This window comes from Anneissia japonica, unplaced genomic scaffold (assembly GCF_011630105.1).
Source record: "Anneissia japonica isolate Jap-2015-1 unplaced genomic scaffold, ASM1163010v1 scaffold287858_len863314_cov180, whole genome shotgun sequence".
Taxonomy (NCBI): Eukaryota; Metazoa; Echinodermata; class Crinoidea; order Comatulida; family Comatulidae; genus Anneissia; species Anneissia japonica.
The window spans coordinates 690,608-711,525 of record NW_022693771.1 but is presented as its reverse complement, the minus strand read 5'-3'; the positions used below and the strand labels follow the sequence as shown (position 1 = coordinate 711,525).

At 33.9% G+C, this 20,918-nt stretch overlaps 1 protein-coding gene across 1 annotated transcript; it reads left to right on the top strand.

Moving 5' to 3' along the window:
• LOC117100929 (ATP-binding cassette sub-family C member 8-like) lies at positions 1-19,953 on the top strand. The gene is made up of 31 exons (XM_033240773.1): positions 1-155; positions 1,924-2,532; positions 3,282-3,533; positions 3,776-3,967; positions 4,485-4,634; positions 5,127-5,282; positions 5,913-6,047; positions 6,528-6,690; positions 7,066-7,106; positions 8,345-8,605; positions 8,820-8,984; positions 9,369-9,447; positions 9,878-9,983; positions 10,337-10,435; positions 10,650-10,815; positions 11,322-11,459; positions 11,928-12,171; positions 12,555-12,793; positions 13,090-13,215; positions 14,387-14,544; positions 15,060-15,152; positions 15,556-15,658; positions 16,184-16,297; positions 16,705-16,816; positions 16,909-17,039; positions 17,539-17,617; positions 18,201-18,309; positions 18,417-18,520; positions 18,615-18,748; positions 19,064-19,126; positions 19,461-19,953. Exons 2-31 carry the CDS (start codon positions 1,930-1,932, stop codon positions 19,593-19,595), a joined length of 4,650 nt encoding a protein of 1,549 aa, XP_033096664.1. The 5' UTR covers positions 1-155; positions 1,924-1,929; the 3' UTR covers positions 19,596-19,953.
• Positions 19,954-20,918: the final 965 nt, after the last annotated feature.

Below are 20,918 nucleotides of genomic sequence, written 5' to 3'. Positions count from 1 at the left end.
CGCTTGACTAAATTACTTTGTCACTTTCAATCTTACATTGGATCAACTGATACACAATAGTTTTAATACAGAGCTATCACAAAATCGGCAAAAAATGGAAGATTAAACATTTTTGTTTTTGGATTTTTCTTGTCTCAACAACTTAACAACCGAAGGTAAGAGTAGGGCCTATCACAGTAAAGAACGGAAAAACGGCAGATGAATTCATAATAAGCATCCAATAATATTCAATAGGCCTACTTATTATTTTCATTATTGTTATCAGAAAAACTGTATGTATGTTTTTTAAATGTTTAAAAAAAAAGCAATTAGGCCATACAATTACATTGTTCATTTTAATAAATCAAGTGAGTTATAGTTAGATTGGCTAACAACGAAGACAACACTCATAGATTTGTTTTGTAACGCTGCAAGAAGTAGGGCCTAAGATCAATCCTTATTTTTTTAAATTAAACTTACATTGTTAGCTATTATTTAATTATATTTTTAATTAACTCGATTTACTAATCGAAACATTACTCTTTAAAACAAAAAATGTTCATTTTGCACTAAAACAATTTGAACGATAAATATATCCCACTAAAAACTATTATTAGAACTTAGTCATAGTTCTAAATAATATCGTTCTGCTGATTTATTAGCATAGTGATCCGTACGGTAAAATGGATGCAGGTTCATGAGTAATATACAGTATGTTATTTTCAGCTTGAAATGAAACACTGCTCATTGAGTGACTTCGAATATTAAAAACTGATTTTTAGGTGCAGGTTATTAAGCAGGTTCAATGTAAAAAGTCTGGTAATCATAAAAGAAATTAATTATTTTGTGTCTAAATATAATTTTTACAATTAAAACCTTTCAATTAATGATCATTACAATTTGTTTTGTGTTCCAAAAATCCTACCCGAATTCGCCAAATGGTGAAAAATCGCGGAAAATCAGCCATTTTAAGCTTTTTTTTAATTAAAAAGTAGGCCTATCTTCATTAATACTGGACCGATTTATTTGGCTGTTCTACATCGTGTTCCTTATTTCTTCAGCTGTAATATCATGTTGTTTTTAATTATTAAATCAGTGAGGTGTAGTAGGAATCTTTTCTTTTAAGAAAGGTTATCGTCACGTGTACTAACTAACACCTACAGTACCGTATCTGTTTACGAAATCTTGCGATCATTTTAACAAAAATCACTCCCGGTTTCTGAACGTATGGACCGATTGTAACGGCTGTTTCTTTAAGTAAAAATAGAATAATCAAGCTGTCTGTTGCTATTGTTGGAACGCTCATTTCTTTAGAGACACTGCTTTAATTTAACACACACCGACTAATGTTATGGTAAAGAATAGGCAGCAGTTCGAAATTCCCGGTGAGCTCTAAGCTACAGCAATGCAGAAAGGAAAACTGCATTTTCTCAGCCAATATTTCCTTAAAACACACCGTATTTTTATGGAAACTAAGAATATTTAATTTTGCATTGTAATGTATAAACACATTTGAGATTATTTTTATTTTTTTTTTATTACGATCAATTTAAAAACTCTTGTAGCCTGTGTTTCGAAATCTGCAGCGTACCGTAATTTATCCTGCCCGATTATTATCATTCGGAATGTGCTTAAGATCGAGTGATAACAGTACGCATCGAAATTAAATAGGTTCAAAATTTCCACAAAAAACAAAACAAATTGTAATGAATTAAGTTTACAGTAACGAAATGTTAACAATCATCATCTAACCATTTTTTGATATAATTCAATAATTGGTAAGCTAATTTTTTTCATTTATATGTATAATTGGTAAGTATTGCAATAACAATCAAAATGAAAAATAAATTTCTGAATCGCCATACACCACAAAACCATTTTTTATAGTAGTGCTTTGCATGAAGAAAAGAGACATATGTATATATTTTATTCACTTTCACACAGATTAACATGTTCGAATCAACGGATTGGTTCTGCGGCAAAAATGGTTCTGTAATGACGACCATATTACAAGGCAACACCAGTAGAATCAATGATCCATGCTTTGTTGATGGATACTACTTAATTGTATCGGCGGTTTTCGCATCTCTTCCTCTAGTGGTGCTCCTATTATTGTATAGCAACTCCACCCTACGTAACTTCAATCGAGTGTTTATCGTTCGTTATCCATGGCATTGCGCAAGATGGATGCTTGGGTTGGTTATTTGCCACACGCAGTCCGCATCAATAATGGAAGGCATCCTGACAGACGTCAGTACTGGAGCTAATACGTCACCCGAGCCGCATTTTTACCTACCTCAGACGCTAGCTCTAATAACTGTGATCGTAGTTTTATCTTATTACCATCATATGGAAGTATGGAACTTGTGGCCAATGGTCTTTCTTCCATTAACCTATTGGATAATGGCACTGTCATCAGAAATCCTCCGATACTTGAACATTCACGAAGACCCGGATGCTGCTAACTACAGTATGCGATGGTTGTTATGTTTGGTGAATCTTATAGTATATTTGATGTTGGTAGTCATTGAGATTTATACTACTTTATATCTGGTAAGTTTCTTTTTAATAATTATCATAATACATAGACCCTTTGATTTAATTATAATGCAATTGTTTATTGACATTGCATACAAATAACCATTTTCTTGTTATAAACTAGTTGAAAACCATCGGTCATGGCAACAACTTAATATCAGAAAAATATTATTTCAAGACAAGAATATAACATGTACTTCTTAATCTAAGCATTTGAATATGACTTCTTAGTCTAGGTACAGGTCAAATGTATCGGCCTACAAAGAACTTTGTTAACTAAAGGTTCGCCACTCACTCAATTTAACGAAGTGTATTTAAATAGACTCGCAGTAGGTTTATGTCATTATATTACATTCTTCTAAATGCTTTTAATTTGTGTCAAACGAGCTTGTTTTAAATTCCGTTGTTATCCGAGTCATGTACATTAATATGATGGTAGTTTTAAGCGAAGGTTATTACAAAATGTTGCTATTCGATCATAAACACAAACCGAGATGCTCATGTTACATCACACCTAAATTGCATGGCAATGATGGATATTTGTACTTTTGATTACGTTGAAAAGTAATAATTACAATAAGAGGTACTATTCTATAAATTTTCTGTCAATATTTATATAGGAATATTAGCTTTTATGACATTCTAGAGAATTCAACAATATATTCTATATACTTCTATATAAAAGGTTATGTATGTGTTATGCTCAACCAGATTGCTATTATGTACGGTATCATTTTGTAACGTGTTGCCATTATTCTTATTAGTTGTTATGTCCTAGCGGACGTCCAAGTGACATTGGTCCAATTGACTTAAAACGACAAGGCAAGAATGTCAAATTTGTACAAGGCCATACTAACTTCTTGTCGGGGATTTTGTTCTGGTGGATGAATGATATCGTAAAGCTAGGCACCAAACGGTCGCTATATCCCGATGACTTTGGCGATCTACCCAGGTCTTTAACAGCTGGGCCAAACGCTACTCAGTTTTACAAGCAAATGTACGATAGTGATGAAAAGGTAGGTTATATTTTAATATTTTTAGTCATTTGTAATTAAAAAAAAAGTTTTATTGTATATTTTATGACTAACATTTATTTTATATAAACCGTCTCTCCACTTGTAAAAACAGCCCAATTTTAAATCAGATTACGATTCCTTCTTGACGATGTAGCATACTTTTCAGTTCAGCGTTCAAAGTCTTTTTTTGTCATAAAAATGCGTCTTCATATTAATTTACTGTGTGCCATATTTTTCTTTAGAATATGGTGACGACACAACCCAGCATACTCAGAGCCTATCGGAGTATCTATGGAATTGAATTTGTCGAATCAGCATTTGCGAAAGGAATTTCAGATGCGCTTAGCTTTATTCCAGCTCTTGCGGTTGGTGGGATGGTAGATTACGTCATCAGTAATAATGAGAACGCCGACATTGTCAAACCAAGAAACACTGTTAGTTTATTAACTCCAACATTTTTACTACTATTTTATTTCACTTCCTTAATCAGCATCAGCTTTCTTAACGTTTCAAAATTATACCGCAAGACGGTTTAGAGTTTACATATTTACATATTTTTTTAAATGTTACATACATAAATATATACATATATATATATATATATATATATATATATATATAGCCTATATATTTATTTATTTATAATAAGTACGAATGCACAAAGTTGAAACGTATACGTTGACATAATAAATATATTATTTCGAATATTTCGAGCACTCCTGTGCTCTGCCTCAGCGATAACACGTAATATATGTTATCACTAAGGAAGAGACAGGAGTGCTCGAAATATGCGAAATAAAAATTGATTTATGTCTATTATGTCAACATATACGTTTCTACTTTTTGTGCATTCGTACTTAATTTATATTACTAAAACATACGTGGAACCTACACCTCCATGATGCAAAGACGCTGAATAATTGGTTGTTGGTTATTTTTTCCCGTCGGTAGATGGAGTATATTACTATAAGTGATTTCTTGGCGAATGGATTTGTGTTGTTGATTATATCCACACTTTCGGTTGTCATAAGGGGCTTCTTCCTGCAATATTCTAATTACATCCTTTTTCAACAAACTATAAAGATAAAGGGAAGTCTTCAGGTAAATATTTATACATAGATTCGTTATTTAACATAAAAGTAGTACAGTATACTGACGGTGGTGATGATGACGACGACACGTAATGCGTAAAAGGACGACGGCGACGAAACACGCATTTTTAAATTCGGTATCGCTAGTCCGGCGAATTATTAAAATATACAAATCGATTAAATATACAGTACATAAAGTCAGCTGAGTGATGTTGAAGTTGATGATAATTGTGATGATGACGACGATGATTTTGATGGTGGTGATGATGATGACAAAGAAAATGACAATAACGTTGACTGTGATGTTGATGATAAAAATAGCAATGAATATGATGACGATGATGACGCGAACAACGGCGGTGGTGGTTATGATGATGACGATGATGATAATGACGACGATGTCGATAATGATAACGATGATGTGGATAATGGTTACAGTGTACAATATAACGAAGACGTTTGTAACTTTTAAAACTTTGCAAAATGTTTTATTTTTCCGTAGTGTATCATTTATGACAAATCGCTTCGTCTGTCAACTACTTCTCTACCCGAGTCTTCATGTGGGGTCGGTGAAATCGCTAACCGTGTTTTCGTCGACACAGACAACATACAAGCAATGTTTACGTTCATTCATAACGTATGGTCCATACCGGTCCAGGTAATGTAAAAACCAAAGTACACACAGGAATACAAGATACAAGATATATTTATTTGTCAACGTGTACAACTTGGTTCACATGAAATTTGGTTTGCAGATGCTTTAACAGATACATTAATACAAATAAAATCTTAACCAACAACACATAAATCAAGGCATATTGCAATACAAAAGATTGAACCTAAACACTGTACTTAAAAGGCTAACTAAAACAATGATTAGCTTTAATGAGTGTCTGACATAAACTTTTTATATTGTATTTTATATGCAAGTACATTCATACATTTTACACAATTAGTCAAATTTTAACATTAATTAGTAGGCATATACTGTAATCATTTAGTTACAGAGTTTTGTCTTTATTGTATCTTTATACGTTTAACTTACATTCTTTATCTGTTTGTATGTATTGATTGTCCTGTATATTTTTTAAAGAGGGTCTCTGACGATCCACTAACCTCAATGACATAGAAAGGTCACCCTGTTTAAATATGCTATAAATAAAATAAAACATGTATGGGCCTTCGTGTTAATGATGATTCCAATAAACTAGTTGATACGTTTTGGGGGGAAAATAAGATCAATATTGATATTCAGTTGAATTCATCGATGAATGTTGCTATCTTACAGGTTGCGTTGTCATTAATGTTCCTGTATATGAAGATGGGTGTCTCCGCTTTGATCGGAGCCTCAATAATGCTGGTTATATTTCCGATACAAATGGCGCTAGCAAGAATCAGTGTCTTCTTTCAAAAACGTGCCATGGTAGGAATTCGGAGAAAACTTTTATGTCTTATTTTGACAGGGTCTCATATTGTTTTTTGTCATTGTGGAATTGTTTCCCCCGCCCCGATATTACCTTTCATATCTATATAAATAAATATGATAGAAGGATAGGCCCTATGTGAATTTTAGTGTGAATAACACCAATGATAACCTGGGTTGTTCTACTTGTTTGGAGTCTTTCTGGTAGTAAATTGGGCAGTACACCGGGGCACAATAATCTTCCGAAGAGTGTACGAGACCTAAGGCTTTAACTTCTCATTGGATAAATGGTACCGTCGGCGTTGTATTCACTTGTATACAGCCCTCCAGGAATTGAACCTGTAACAAACGAGTGAAAGAATCTTCACGACACAGTGGGTGTCATTAGGTTGACTGAGCTAAGCTGCGCGCTTTGAAATGACATTCACTGGAATTTGGTGAACTTAATAATAAAATTTCAAAACATTTACGTTTTCATAGGCCCGATCCGACGAGCGATTGAGGGCCATTAATGAGGTGGTACAAGGTATGAAACTGGTGAAACTTTTAGGCTGGGAAAATCTGTTCTACAAGATAATCACTAAAAGCAGAAATCTACAGGTCTACATGTTGCGTAGACAAGCAGCAATCGCTTCCATCGTTAGTAAGTAAATAGACTTGCCACAAGTCACAAATGTTAGAACATAGAGAAAATAGATATATAAATATTTTCTCTATGGTTAAATATACACTTTCGAAGAGCGCCACCAGCGTCTGGTTATATCGAGAAACTTTTTACGTTGTTGAGTTTGGATTTCGGAAACCCAGTAAAAATATGTAATAGTATGGAACACCATACAAATAAGTAATATGGAACGCCATTGGTGCCAAATTTGATTTATTTTTAATAATTTCCACTGATTAGCACAAAATTTAGGGAAGAAATTAGCGCAATTATTATCATAAATAGGCCCCCTATTTTATTCTCGATTAGGCTAGGCCTGTTATACTATATTGTGTTTTGTTTTTGTTTTTGCAGTTCCACTGGGCTTCGTTTCGCCGTCGTTTATTGCCTTACTGGTAAGACCAACTTTTTTTATATATATAATCCGTAACTGCTGGTTGTGTGCGTTAAAGTGGAACTTCAAGGATAAGTTAATAAAAATGTATTAAAAATTTTGTTTAAACGGTCTATTTTACTTATGCGCACGATGATTACGATATGAAACGACTGGAATATTCCTACGGGAATTGATCATTTATCTTGGAACAAGCTTGTATTAAACATTATTAATTGTTTTTATTTTATTATGTGACGTTTATATTAGTTATTATCAGTGTTTCTAGGGGGCTGTGACGTATTTGTAGCAACGAGTGGGAACATAGTTTGTAATGATTACGAAGTCTAAGAAATCTATATTATTCAAATATCTGAGTGACTGAAAACGTATTGCATCTCCACGGCTCTGTAGCCCCGTGCACAATACTGTATCCTGCAACAATTTCGAATCTTACCAAACAATGTAGGCCTACTATTATCAAACTTAAATATCAGGCCTAACGAAATCTCACGCATTAGGCGTGAAACTCATGTATTTGAGGTCAGTCTCAAAGAAAGACGCTAAAGGAAAATATATGTATATACTATATTGTGAAGTTTGTCTCTTGTAACACATTCTTCATCTACAGTACTTGAAAAAAACGTTCCTTTGCTAGTATTCCTTTGCTAATATATAGATATTTCATTTGAATTGTTTCAAACTTGTTAAAACCGATTCTGACCGAGATTTTGACAATCAAGCGAACAAAACATCATGCCTACTCATTCGACTGCAGTGTGCGAGGTCCGAGGTACAAAAGTAATCTCAAGATCGTATCGACTTCAGTTCAGCAAATCGGAATTAATTAATGCTTTTATTTAATTAAATGTGGGATGAATTACAATATCTTATTACGACAATCATGCCAATAGTGGGAGAGGTAAAAAAATAAATAAATAAAGAAGAATGTGGCGGGTTCGTAAAACCAAAAACAATTATAATAAAAGTCTCGCTTTACCTCGGACGCTTGACTGTATACACGAATATTGACAAAATTGCTACGTGACAAGAGGCGCGCGTAACTGTTTCAACGAAGATCGGCAAAAGTCCAACTACTATCGACAATCAGCATATAGAAGGCCTACGGCTGCTAAGAGCACATACATAGCGGAGGGGGAAAAAGTCGATGAAATCGGTCAGCGGTCAAACGCAGATGTGCCAGGCTTTAGAGATCAACATCATAACTTTCTGAACACACTATTTTTTCTCTTCCTTCAGAGTTTCAGCATTTACTCTCTAGTCGAAGGCATGACACTGACTCCAGACGTTGCATTCACTGTCATCCCTCTGATTCAGAACCTGATTGCGCCACTATTACTGCTGCAGCCTACTATTAATCAGGTTGTCGGGGGTATCGTAAGTACGAGGCGAATTGAGACATTCTTAGCATCGCCAGAGATCGAGAAGAATGACGTCGGAAGGACAAATACGGACACTTTCTCAACATTAGTGAAAAATGATATTTTAATTAATGAAGGTGTAAGTATAGGGAAATAAATAATTGATATAATATTTTATAAGTATATGTTAACGTAAATCAATAAGTACATTATCAATAAAGTAATTTACAGATTATTTTAATTATCATTAATGTTATTATATAATAATAAATATTATTCTTATTATTGCATCATCATCATCATCATCATCATCATCATCATCATTAATGTTACTTTTTTCTTTCACCACATAGAATAGAATGGATGAACCAGAGTACAAAGTTGTCGACCACGAAAATACCTCCTTCGGACAAGAAGCAGTAGCTGGTTCATCCTACGGTAGCCTTAATGTGGGGGCTGGTACACGTACCCTCCCAGAAAAGGTCCGGGCTACATTACCTGACGATATAGTATTGAGGGTACGTCAAAAGCGTATTTACCTCTTTTTTGGTTGTACCGTTCTCATAGTTGTACCTTGTTGTGTCTAAAACCGGGGACTCACTGCGTCCTAGGACGGTAGTATGACCACCGTACGACGAATTCAAATCCGTTCTCTGTGAGTGCCCAGACGACGTGACGCCGATTCATTGCGCGCGTCCTGACGTAGCATTCTCCATACAATCGTGTCGATTGAGACCGGCAGGCGCAGTGAGTTTCTGGCTTAATAATTTTCAGTTGTTGTATCTTGTTTATTGTAACTGTACCTTGCTTTTGTAACTTTACCACATTATAACCTACAGAGAGCTAAAATATACACAAATAATATAATCGGGAAAATTTTTTTTTTCTTTTCGACTGGTCAGGTAACGAACGGCAGTTTCCAATGGGATGTCAACTCAACAGAACCAATACTATCAGATATCAATATTGAAATTCCTAGAAGTAAGTATAGTATAAGGAAAAATAAAAATAACATTATAGATAGACAAAATCTAAATAAACTAATAATATAAGGTATTTATTCACGTAAATGGAGCTGCACTGCCTAGTGAATCCGATGGCGGTCATTGTAATATAGAAGTCACAATTTTTCGACTTTCGTCAAGACATCTGATTGGGCATCAACGTAACCGAAAGCAACACCGCTTTTACACATGATAATTATATATAGTATTAATAGGGCCTAAATATATTCCAAGGCCTTTGCTAATTTTAGCAAGAAAACTTAATAATTGTATATTGTATGCTTTGTGTGTTGCTATTTGCCATCTTTTAAAGGAACGAAACCATAATCTCTTCACTATCCAACTTGAATATGACAATCTGACTCAAGAGAGAAATAAATATTTAAATGTACTTTTTTTAATGACAGGTCGTTTAACAATTATCGTCGGTGAGGTAGGGAGCGGGAAATCATCCCTATTATCAGCGATGTTGGGTGAAATGTACACAACAGAGGGCAGTGTTATGTGGAATACGTGAGTAAAATTAGAATTTGCGATTATATTCATCATGGTCATATTTTTAAACATATATTTGAGATGTTATATAATACTAGAAAAAAAATATGCATATATCAAAATAACGCTTTCAATAGTAAATTAGAAATGGACAAACATGTGTGTGAGTGTGTGTGTGGGTGTGTGTGTGTGTGTGTGTGTGTGTGTGAACATTTTCTAGACGGTATTGTGTCTACATTTAAATAAATAATAACATCATAATTTTGGACCAATCGTAGGTTTAATCATATTTTGTTTTATTATAAACTGAATAGCTTTTACTTAGTTATTTCTTGTTCATGGATAACACTTTATGATGTTTTACGTTTTAGCCCGTATAGTAGCATCGCTTATAGCTCTCAAGAGGCGTGGCTTAGGAACGCCTCTCTCCGTGACAACATTATCTTCGACTCTGAATATGATTCTGCAAGGTATGATATACATAAAACAAGTTTGGAGTGTTGTATTAAAGATAATTCACCGTATAAACTGATTGATGACAATTAAAATGGCATTTGCGTAGGCTTCAAGACGGCCGCAAAGATACTCGTGCTAAATTTAGTAGATTGTTAAGAAGCCAGTAAATAAGTGTTTTTTAGGCTTCAAATTTCAGTTATATCTCATGACGATAATATCAAATCACAGATACCAGCAAGTTATTGCCGCATGCGCACTACTGCCTGATATCCAGATTTTACCGGCAGGCAGTATGACGGAGATCGGTGAGAAGGGGATTAACCTAAGTGGCGGGCAGCGTCAACGAATTAGCGTTGCAAGATCATTGTACAATGATAATCAAGTAGTTTTACTGGTAAGCACCTTTGTGAGCCAATATTATTTGTATGGTCAATTACATTATCTGTGGTACAGGCACCATCTCCCTCTGGCAAATAAACATTTCTAAAGTGTCAGTAAAACTTAACAACTGACCAATCAGCACAAGATTGAAAGTAAGCATAAGTTCAGCAAAAAAACGTCATGTGGTATCTTAGCAACAATATCTAAGGGGGCGGGGCTTAGCGGAACGATCAAATAGTATAATTGCCTCACACGAAACAAATTATTTGAAAACAAAACATTTATTTCAGAGACATATCTAATTCATATATTTCTATACAATATTAAAATTTATCATAAACGTAGTATGAATAAACATGGTATACTGCCAAAATTGAGAAAATCATGTGTTTTTCAGAGTTTTTTTTATCCAGTTTATTAACAGAGAGCCACGCAAGTACAGTCAATAACTTATAGACGATGCTTTGTACCTCTGGGGTCTTTACGTTAAGTTGTATTCACTTTATATTTACTTTTAAGGATGATCCTATGTCTGCTCTTGATGTTCACGTGGGGGCGCACGTCTTTGAAAATGGCATCAAAAAGTGGTTGATAGGAAACAAAAGAACTGTCATTCTCGTCACTCATCAGCTTCAGTACCTTCCATTTGCTGACCAGGTAGTACATGCTGTTTGTCCGCAACATATTAAAGCCTTGGTTTTTACTGAAATTGCTATACTGCGCAGCTTTCCTACTGGTCTCTAGTATAATTTTAAATCGATGTGTTCAATAATTTAAACAAATGTCAAAAGAAACTTTTCTAAAGTGTTGCCTCACTTGGGCTCTTGCACTTGGCGGTGGTGGCTTTACGGTTTTTTTTCTGTACAATGATTTGCCGATGAGCAATCCAGCTATTATACTAGAGATCAGTGAGCTGACCTAAACGCATATCGGGAAGGCTCTTAGATTCGCCTAACCAATCTGGGTCGCCAAACACTGGCTTAGTACCGTATAGTATATTTGAATAAATGCATATTCATGTGCATATATAACTAGAGTAAATGGCATCATAATTATGGCGCACTTAATATAAAATAAATAGTGTTGCTAGTGTGTTGAGTATATGCTTGTTTGTCGTTTTTGCAGATAATTGTCATGAAAAATGGACGAATTCAACTTCAAGGAACCTTTGAGGAGGTAGCCAGCCATGACAAAATATTGTACGAAAACTGGAAGAAAACGATGAAAGAAATCAGTGAGACTGAGACAGAGGATGAAGAGGACAACAAAACGAAACAGGAACGAAGGAAGCTGAAGATACAGCTGAAGATGTCAAAAAGTAGACAAATTGTCCAGAAAAGTACCGGTACTTTAGCAACAGAGGATACAGGTATAGCAAAAAACAAAAAACATGTTATACGAAAATAATAAGAATATAGTACTGTGTTTGCTATTTATCTATATGATAACTGTGATGGTATGGTTGAAAATGTATAATATAATATCGATAACTCTATAGCAGTTTTTAAGCGCAAGACCATATTTATATCGCAGCTATTCTCTCTATTCATAAAGAGAATTGCATAAGAGCAATCATTACACTGAAGATGGCAGATGTACTTTCGAAACGTGTACGGTATTTTTCGATAATATTTTTAGATAAAATCAGTTAGGCCCAGCCTACATGGTCTTAAGCTTAAAAACTATTGTGGTATTTTTAAAATGTATTTGCTGTCTACTACTACACAGATTATAATAATTATTTTCTCTTAGACTTAGGAATGACAGAATTCAGAGATGTTGCCAAAAGTGGTCTTATAGAAGAAGAGGAACGCAACACTGGGTCTGTTGATAAAGGCCTGTATCTATATTATGCCCGAATGGTTGGCTATGCTGTAACTGTGTTCTGTCTGCTGGCGTTCGTTCTGGAGACGTTTCTTACGATTTATAGCAACGTTTGGTTATCGCTTTACACAGAGAAATCAGTAGATGCAGCTAATAAAACTCAGGTATAATTGCTGAATGCTTCTCCATCCGTTTAGCATGCACATCACAAATTCAAATAAGTCACTGTTATGGTTTTGATCACAACTGTCACATGATATCGATTAACGTTAACGACTTAAATATATTTTTGCAATTATGCTGATATTATATTACATACATATATATATATAACAAACTTATCTAGATGTGTATAAGAGACAGATATAGGCCTATATAGTAACACGATAAAATATTGGATTTAACAATAAGTTCACAAAAATATGAATACATATGTATTTTGTATGTATAATTCTAAATTTAATTTAAAGCCTTCATTAAAAACTATCGGAAAGTGTGGATATTTTTCTCGTTCTACAGGTTTTTTGATACGACACCAACCGGCAGAATTCTCAATCGGTTTTCATCCGACATGCAAGTATTGGACCAGGTAGGCATTTTGAATAGAAAATATGGGTAGTCTTAAGCCTATATCATTCAGATTCGTATAGTTACTCCAAACTACGCCAAAGTCCAGATCGCCGAAGTTATATCATTGGTGTTGCTCAAGGACACAAGTGAAATTCACAGCGAGGGATTAAAACCCCGAACTCAAGGTTGGGAAACCAAAGGATGCCGTTGCGTCAAACCGCTCTTTAACAACTGAAAACTCAAAACAGGGTCAGGAACGCGCTCGCCACAATAAAAAATACGTGTTTACGTAGGTTTACGCTTTGTGAGACCTTAGAAAATAGCCAAAAAGCGAAATGTCAATATCCCACTTTATATCTGTTAGAATATTTGCATGCATCCAAAGGATTTTTTTTTTACATTTATGAAAAATATGATATCAATTTGAGCGAGTATATTCTAATAATATTGTTATGCACAGTAGCGGAATATGATGAACAAACTATTCTTCCAAGTTACTAACAACTGTTTTATCATGTTTTGTATTAGGCCTATGTTAATATAAGCATAATTATATAAGCACCTTATCAACCATTGCATTGATTGCGATATATGTTTTATAAGATGTACTCTCAGTCAAAAAAGACAGAAAAATAACTACAAAAATCGAATAACATTTTGATTATGCTCATTAAAAGAATCAAATAAATGTGTAACATCAAACGAGAAACCGATATAAAAAAGGTTTTCACCGATTTACATACATTATACTACAAAAATTCTTAAATAAATTACAAGCCAATTTAAGGATCAATGCAAAAGAATATGAGCCTAGGAAAGTTGTTATTTAACTGTCTGAAAATTGACGGGGGGAATCATATTTTTTATATTTAAAATTTGTAGTTAATAACTTATTTAAATATGCGAATTATGGAAATGAAAATATGGAATTAAAATTTTCATTTTTGTTAATCTCATGACTGATAGGCCTAGTACATCTTTAATAAGCCGATTCGTAGTTAAAACTTTCAGTATCCAAGGTCAATCTGGGTCAGTCGACATAAACCTATGTTATGTGTATGTTTGTTTATGTTGATACCAACATCGCAGAAATTCCTATTGATTGATTGACCTTTATACGGACATGCGCAGTTCAAACTACGAAACGGCTTATTACTGTGATTGACTTTGTAAATTGTGTTATTTTGCAGAAAATGTTGAATATGCTTCCGTTCCATATACGAACAGCGATGCTTGTGATTGGAGGATTGATAGTGAACGCCATTGTGTCCTACATTTTTGTAATTCCCATTATACCAATCGCACTTGCCTACTACTTTCTTCTCAAGTATTATCTATCAGCATCAAGGTAATATATGTTTTGTATCATTACTGTAAATAATCGATAACCGCTTCCCTCTCGAAAAATAGTTACTCGAGAGAAGAATGTTACAAAATCGTTACCTGTCAGAGAGGCCTATATAATTTTAACCCTCATCCCCTTACTTTGTAATAAGTGCTTCTGCTCTGGAATAAAGCAATCACACCAAATCCGAATTTTCGGATCGAAAACCTCAAACCGATCTGAAAATTGAATCAGTATAATGGGGATACTGGCGTTTAGCGCATCGAAAAATAATGCAGTCGGAATTTCCGATTAGATCCGAGCTTTCTATTAAAAGCCGAAGAAGCCTACAAAAAGTTTATAAGATTTTTTCGCTTATTTAGTAATTTACGGTCATTAGCTTATAAATGTTATAATTTCATAATTTTTTTCAAAAGAACATACAACAAGACTAGTAAAAGGTCTTTAACAAAGCTTATATATGCTTATAAATGGCAGAGAACGTTGTAATCAACTGGTGTTTCATTTTTTTTTTGTAGAGATTCAAAACGTATCGAGTCCATCACAAGATCGCCTGTTTATTCACACTTTGGTGAGACAATCAATGGCCTGGATTCAGTTAGAGCATTTCAGTAAGTTCAAACTTGGATTTCTTAATGAAGAAAATATGGATTCTACACAATCTCAATTATATCTACTAAAATTTCAAGGGGTCTGGATTAAATTGAATGTTGGAAAGTCTTTTGAAAATTCGATGTCATTATTTCCTGCCCATAAAATTTATTATCAGACACAAATGGAACTACTAAGATTATTGCATAGCATTAAATCTTTTGCTCGATACCGTAGTCTAAAATTTACCAACTCAGCACTATGGTGAAGTCTTGGACCACAATCGTAAATGGAAAGATGTGCTGCTTTTTAAACGGTATTTGATATCGATTTGAAATCGAAGGAGGCTATATTATTCCAAATTTAGGTTTGACAAGATCATCATTAAGGACACATTATTTTACAAGTCTTTTTTTTTTCTAGGGAGCAGGTTCCGTTTTTGCAACGGTTGGTGGAAAAGATTGACCACAATTCTACAATTCTTCTGTATCAGCAGGTTCTAACTTTGTGGCTTTCTGTTAGACTGGTAAACATATATTTTATTTTTTAATTACAATTTTTTTTAAACAATTACTCGTTAATAAAATATTTTAAGTTAAAAAGCTATGCCAAATTAGCATGATATTAAAATATTATATTAATCTCAAATTATTTTAATCTATAATTTTAAACCTAAAACAAATATTACTTGACTATTTAATGCTAATTTATGTTGTCATTGACATCAGAGAGCCATTATACAGTGATTTAGATCACTCTTTGGCAATCCTGTATGGCAAATTGAGTGTTTTTTCCTCTCTTTTTTTTTGTGTTTGTCAGTTTTCAATGGTCTTTGGACTAAATAAATGAAATGAACCACAATATTAAATTTCTTTGATTATTAATTAGGCAAAGTAGTAATACAACCAACATATAAAATTACAAGAAATAATGATGGTAATGCGATATTTATATAGCACATATTAAAATAAACTCTTTGCGCTTTATATTGTATGACTGAATGAAAATCAATGTATTACTATCCTCTTCTCTCTTATTTGTCTTAATTTAGTCTGCAGTTGGTTCTTTGATTATATTGAGCTCAGGAATAGCGACGCTGATACCAGGATCACTGGGTTACTTGGATGCTAGCTTGGTGGGCTTGGCTATCACATACGCTATATCGGTGAGTTTGACTTTGATGAGAGCTGAGAGTGTTTTAGGTTTTCAAAGGAACTGTGGTAACACGTCCGGCCTATTACCACAAACCAGCATTAACATTGATCGTGATAAAATGTTTCGGAAACAACTCTTACATAGTATTAGTAATACTGTCAAATCAAGAAACCTCGGTGATTTGCAAACGAAAGGGAAAGTCTTAGTTTTTACCTTTAGAACCGACCTGGAGTGGCACTGTTGAGTAAGAAACCTTACATTACCTATTGTTTTGGAAAAATAATAATATTAATATGCCCAAATAATTATTAAAAGATTCATCATTTGAGTGTTTTAAAGAGCATGGATTATGGGAACCTTGCTTCCTCCTTTTCGTTTCACTTTACCTGTCTTATATCAAAGTATTTTTCCTGATAGATGTCCACGTTTTTAAGCGTAATCGTCCAGCGAATGGCGCAGATTGAAACCATGATGAATGCAATGGAAAGGAGTCAAAGATGGACGAGTCTTGACAACGAACCACAAGAAGGTAAACTTTTAACCAATGTTGATCGAGGTACATTATTTGTCTCAACGTTTACTTTGCTGATAATAGTTTCATTTTCTGTGTCTGTATTACAGGTATTGTATTACCTCCATCGTACTGGCCACACAATGGTGAAATATCATTTGATTCTATGTGTGTAAGGTATGCTCCCGGGCTCGACACTGTATTGGATGATGTTAATATTGATATTAAACCTGGTCAAAAGGTAATGAAATACGTGAAGAAGCTTATTAAAGATTTGTTTAATTGATTTAATCATGGTTCTTATTTCTTTTATTTCGCTGATAGCCCAAATTGGAAACGTCATGTTGGGAATTTAATCAGGCTTTCAATAAATAGGCCAATGTATTACAGAATGGGATTGAGAAATTCAACAACTAGACTATCAAGTTTTATTGGACAAAAATGGACATGCCTAAATATGGTCATGATTACATCACATCATGACCATAATTATATGGACTATCAGGTTTCATTTGACAAAAACACGTGATATGCCTAAATATGACTATAATATAGTCATATCATGATATGGGCATAGGCCTACAACAGGTTCTTTTTTGTCAAAGAAAATTGGATATTCTGGACATAATGCCAGCTGCATTTGAGGGAATTATTTGATTGATAATATCTCTGATCTTATTAAAGCATAAGATTTGAATCATGTTTTCCATGAGCTGAGAATCCAACTACCATTTTTATAGGTTGGAATTTGCGGACGAACGGGAAGTGGTAAATCTTCATTGACATTGGCACTCTTCAGAATTATTGACACTTTCAGAGGTAGGACATGTAGGACAAACGTAACTACTCCTACACAAGTGTATTAATTTTTAATTAGTCTAATTAATAATATTGTTTTTACTATATAGGCCTATTATTATTTATCAAAATATAGTATTACAGTAATAATTATTACAATTATTTATTTGTGTATTATTATATTTATTGAAGTAATAAATTTAATTTTGTATAATCATTAAGCAGCTCGCAGTAAGTTTACATTAATTGGGCTTGTTAATTGGGCTATATCGATGAAACAGATCTACAGCCATAATTATCTAGAAATTAAAATGGCTATTATTATTATTATGTTTTCTGTATATTATGTTATTTAAGTTATTTAATTATAGTTTCCTAAGGAATGATGTTTACCCTAACTGACGTGTTATACTAAATTCTCAACACGTTCCCAAATATTTCAGGTGGGAATCGAACCCATGACTAGCCACTAGACCACAACTACCGAACTTGCACTTAGTGACAGTGTTGAATCCGATCCCCAATGCTATAGGGCAAAACATCATTCCTGTTAGATCTCCTGGTGCAAAAAAAATCGTATAGTATCAATCAATTATCATTTCAGGGAAGATACTAATCGATGGTATTGACATTGCTCATATACCGCTCAATTCACTTCGTAAACGATTGGCGATCATTCCTCAAGATCCAGTTTTGTTCACGGGAACTATCAGGTAATATAAATGCAGGGCATCGAAATGGTATTAAATAATACCGTATTAAAATACCGCTAATCTATTTATTTTACTAATTCATTTTCTTTCAAATTATCTTCATCAAGGTTCAACCTGGATCCAGATAGCTTTCATTCAGACAAAGAATTATGGGAAGCTCTTGAAATTGCTCAAATGAAAAAGGTTGTTGCTGATTTGGGGTCAGGTCTCGGTAAGTTTTTTAAATTATTGTTACACACATTGTGTTGTTATTTATACTTCATTTTATGTTGAGTTTAAATAATTCTAAATGATTTCTTATTTAGATTCACCAGTATTTGAGGGTGGGGAAAATTTTAGCGTGGGTCAACGGCAGTTGTTCTGTCTCGCACGAGCATTCTTGATCAAAACCAAAGTTCTGGTCATGGACGAGGCAACTGCTTCCATTGATGTCAAAACAGTAAGTATATGTCTATTGGTTATTTGACACCAAAATAGTTACATCTTCATAAAATCTATCATTAGTATGAAATATTCTCTCTAAAATATCAGGAATATTGGTATCTAATTATAAACCTCTCAAATTAAAGACCACTTTTGTGGTCCCATATTAACAAATGTATGTATTTTATCATTCTTAGTAGAGACCACCTGATAGAGACCGCGGAAACCACTGTCCCAAAAGTGGTCTTTATTTGGAGGGAAACCTGTATTACAGAAATTAATTCATAAGCTTATTACTTTTTATTTAAATCATTGCTGTACATTATTTTAGGATGCCGTTTTACAAGAAGTTGTACGCCGTGTTTTCAAAGATCGAACCGTGCTAACCATTGCTGTAAGTAGGCCGATTAATAATCAAAATTATAAATTTAAGAGAAAAGGGGTGTAAGTAGGCCAATTAATAATCAAAATTATTAATGTAAGAGAAAATGGGGTGTAACATTATAATCTTAAGTCTTCAAAGAAATTATAAATCAATTTTAACATTGATCTGACATGTGCTAATAATTTATAGCGTTTAATAATTTTTAAAGTAACCTATTATAGTTACATAGCAACATTTGATTTATTTCCAGGAATGTTGCGGGGCTTTGTTTTGCCAAACTTTCTATAAGAACAAACATTTTAGAAAACGATATATAAATTTAACTATTTTTACTCTATAATAGCATCGAGTATCAACCATTTTGGATTCTGACGTCATCGTAGTTCTCTCTGACGGAAAGGTCATCGAGTACGATTCACCTGATCGGTTGCTTCAGCGAAATTCCGTATTTGCCTCGCTTGTCAAGTCAAACAAATAACTCGAACGCCGAATGTCTACATCAGAAAAGTAGCAATTATTTAAAGTAATATGTAGGCCTATATATATATTTATATATGTGTGTGTGTGTCTGTGTTCCTATATTTATATGTTGTATTTTATTCAAATGTTGTATAATATTCAAAATATAGTTATTTGAATTGGACATGTACAGTTAAAAATACGAATTAGATTATTGGTTAGGATGCTAAAGAGAGATCCTAAGGCGGAAAATCCGGTATAAGATAAGTTTGGTTTGTACAATTTCAGGATAGACCAGCTCCGCCTCCGGTAAGAACTAAAACGCATGCAAGCATGTTATCGAACGTGATGGTGAATAAAAAACTTTTGATAGTTGATCCCAATGCTTTGCTGATTCTTATTCAAATGTGTATGAGTAAATAATTCAAGTGACTGAAATTAAGAAAACGACTGGACATATATAATATTTATATTTATTTTACTCGCCCATCCATTCATGTAAATTCCCCACTTTTGTTCCCCTCCTGCATTCAGCTACCACTTTCATAATATTAAATATTTGTTTTTTCATCGAATGTAATAGAGGTATACCTTCTTGACCTTTAACATAATTTCATGTCCAAGTTATTTGGAAGGAGGTTTCACGTTGTCAGTTAATGGCTCCAGAAGAATTTTATTGTTTATTTCATCTTATTTAAAGAGGATGAGCCATCTAATATTATAAAACACAATCGGTGATGGCGCTAGTGAAGGGGAGCGAAAGCCAAGTCCTCACCTGTCGGGCAGAAGACAATTTGTGGAAGAGAAAAAATATTAATCGTAGTTTATACAAAATATGACCTGATGTAATAAGGTTTTTAGAGGCTTTGTCCTGGAACAGAGATTCTAGGCTGCCCTTGCCCCACCAGCTTATGCAATCGTCGGGGAAATCCGCCTTCCCGGCGGGTAATCGGCCACATGCCCAGTACGTTGCCGCCAGCCCCCAACAACCCCACAGGGAAAATCCTGGTGCCACCACTGTACAAAACTCATTCAAAATTAAACGCAAACAACGACACAGTTTCTGCATTTATTTATCTTTCATTTTATTATATATGCCTATAGTATTATTAGCCCCGGTCATAGTGTGGAGTACTCGGAATTGACGGCTATTCGAATATATCAAAATTAAATACAACACTTCAATCAACCAGGAGGTGTAGTAGTAATCAATATTGCTTACTTTGATACTTGTTTCAGGAACTGGTTTTTGTTTTGTTAGGGCCTTTGCGGTGTAATAATAAAATTACAATTTAATCTGGGTGTGGTAAAATAACAACGTTGAATAAGGCCTGTATATGGA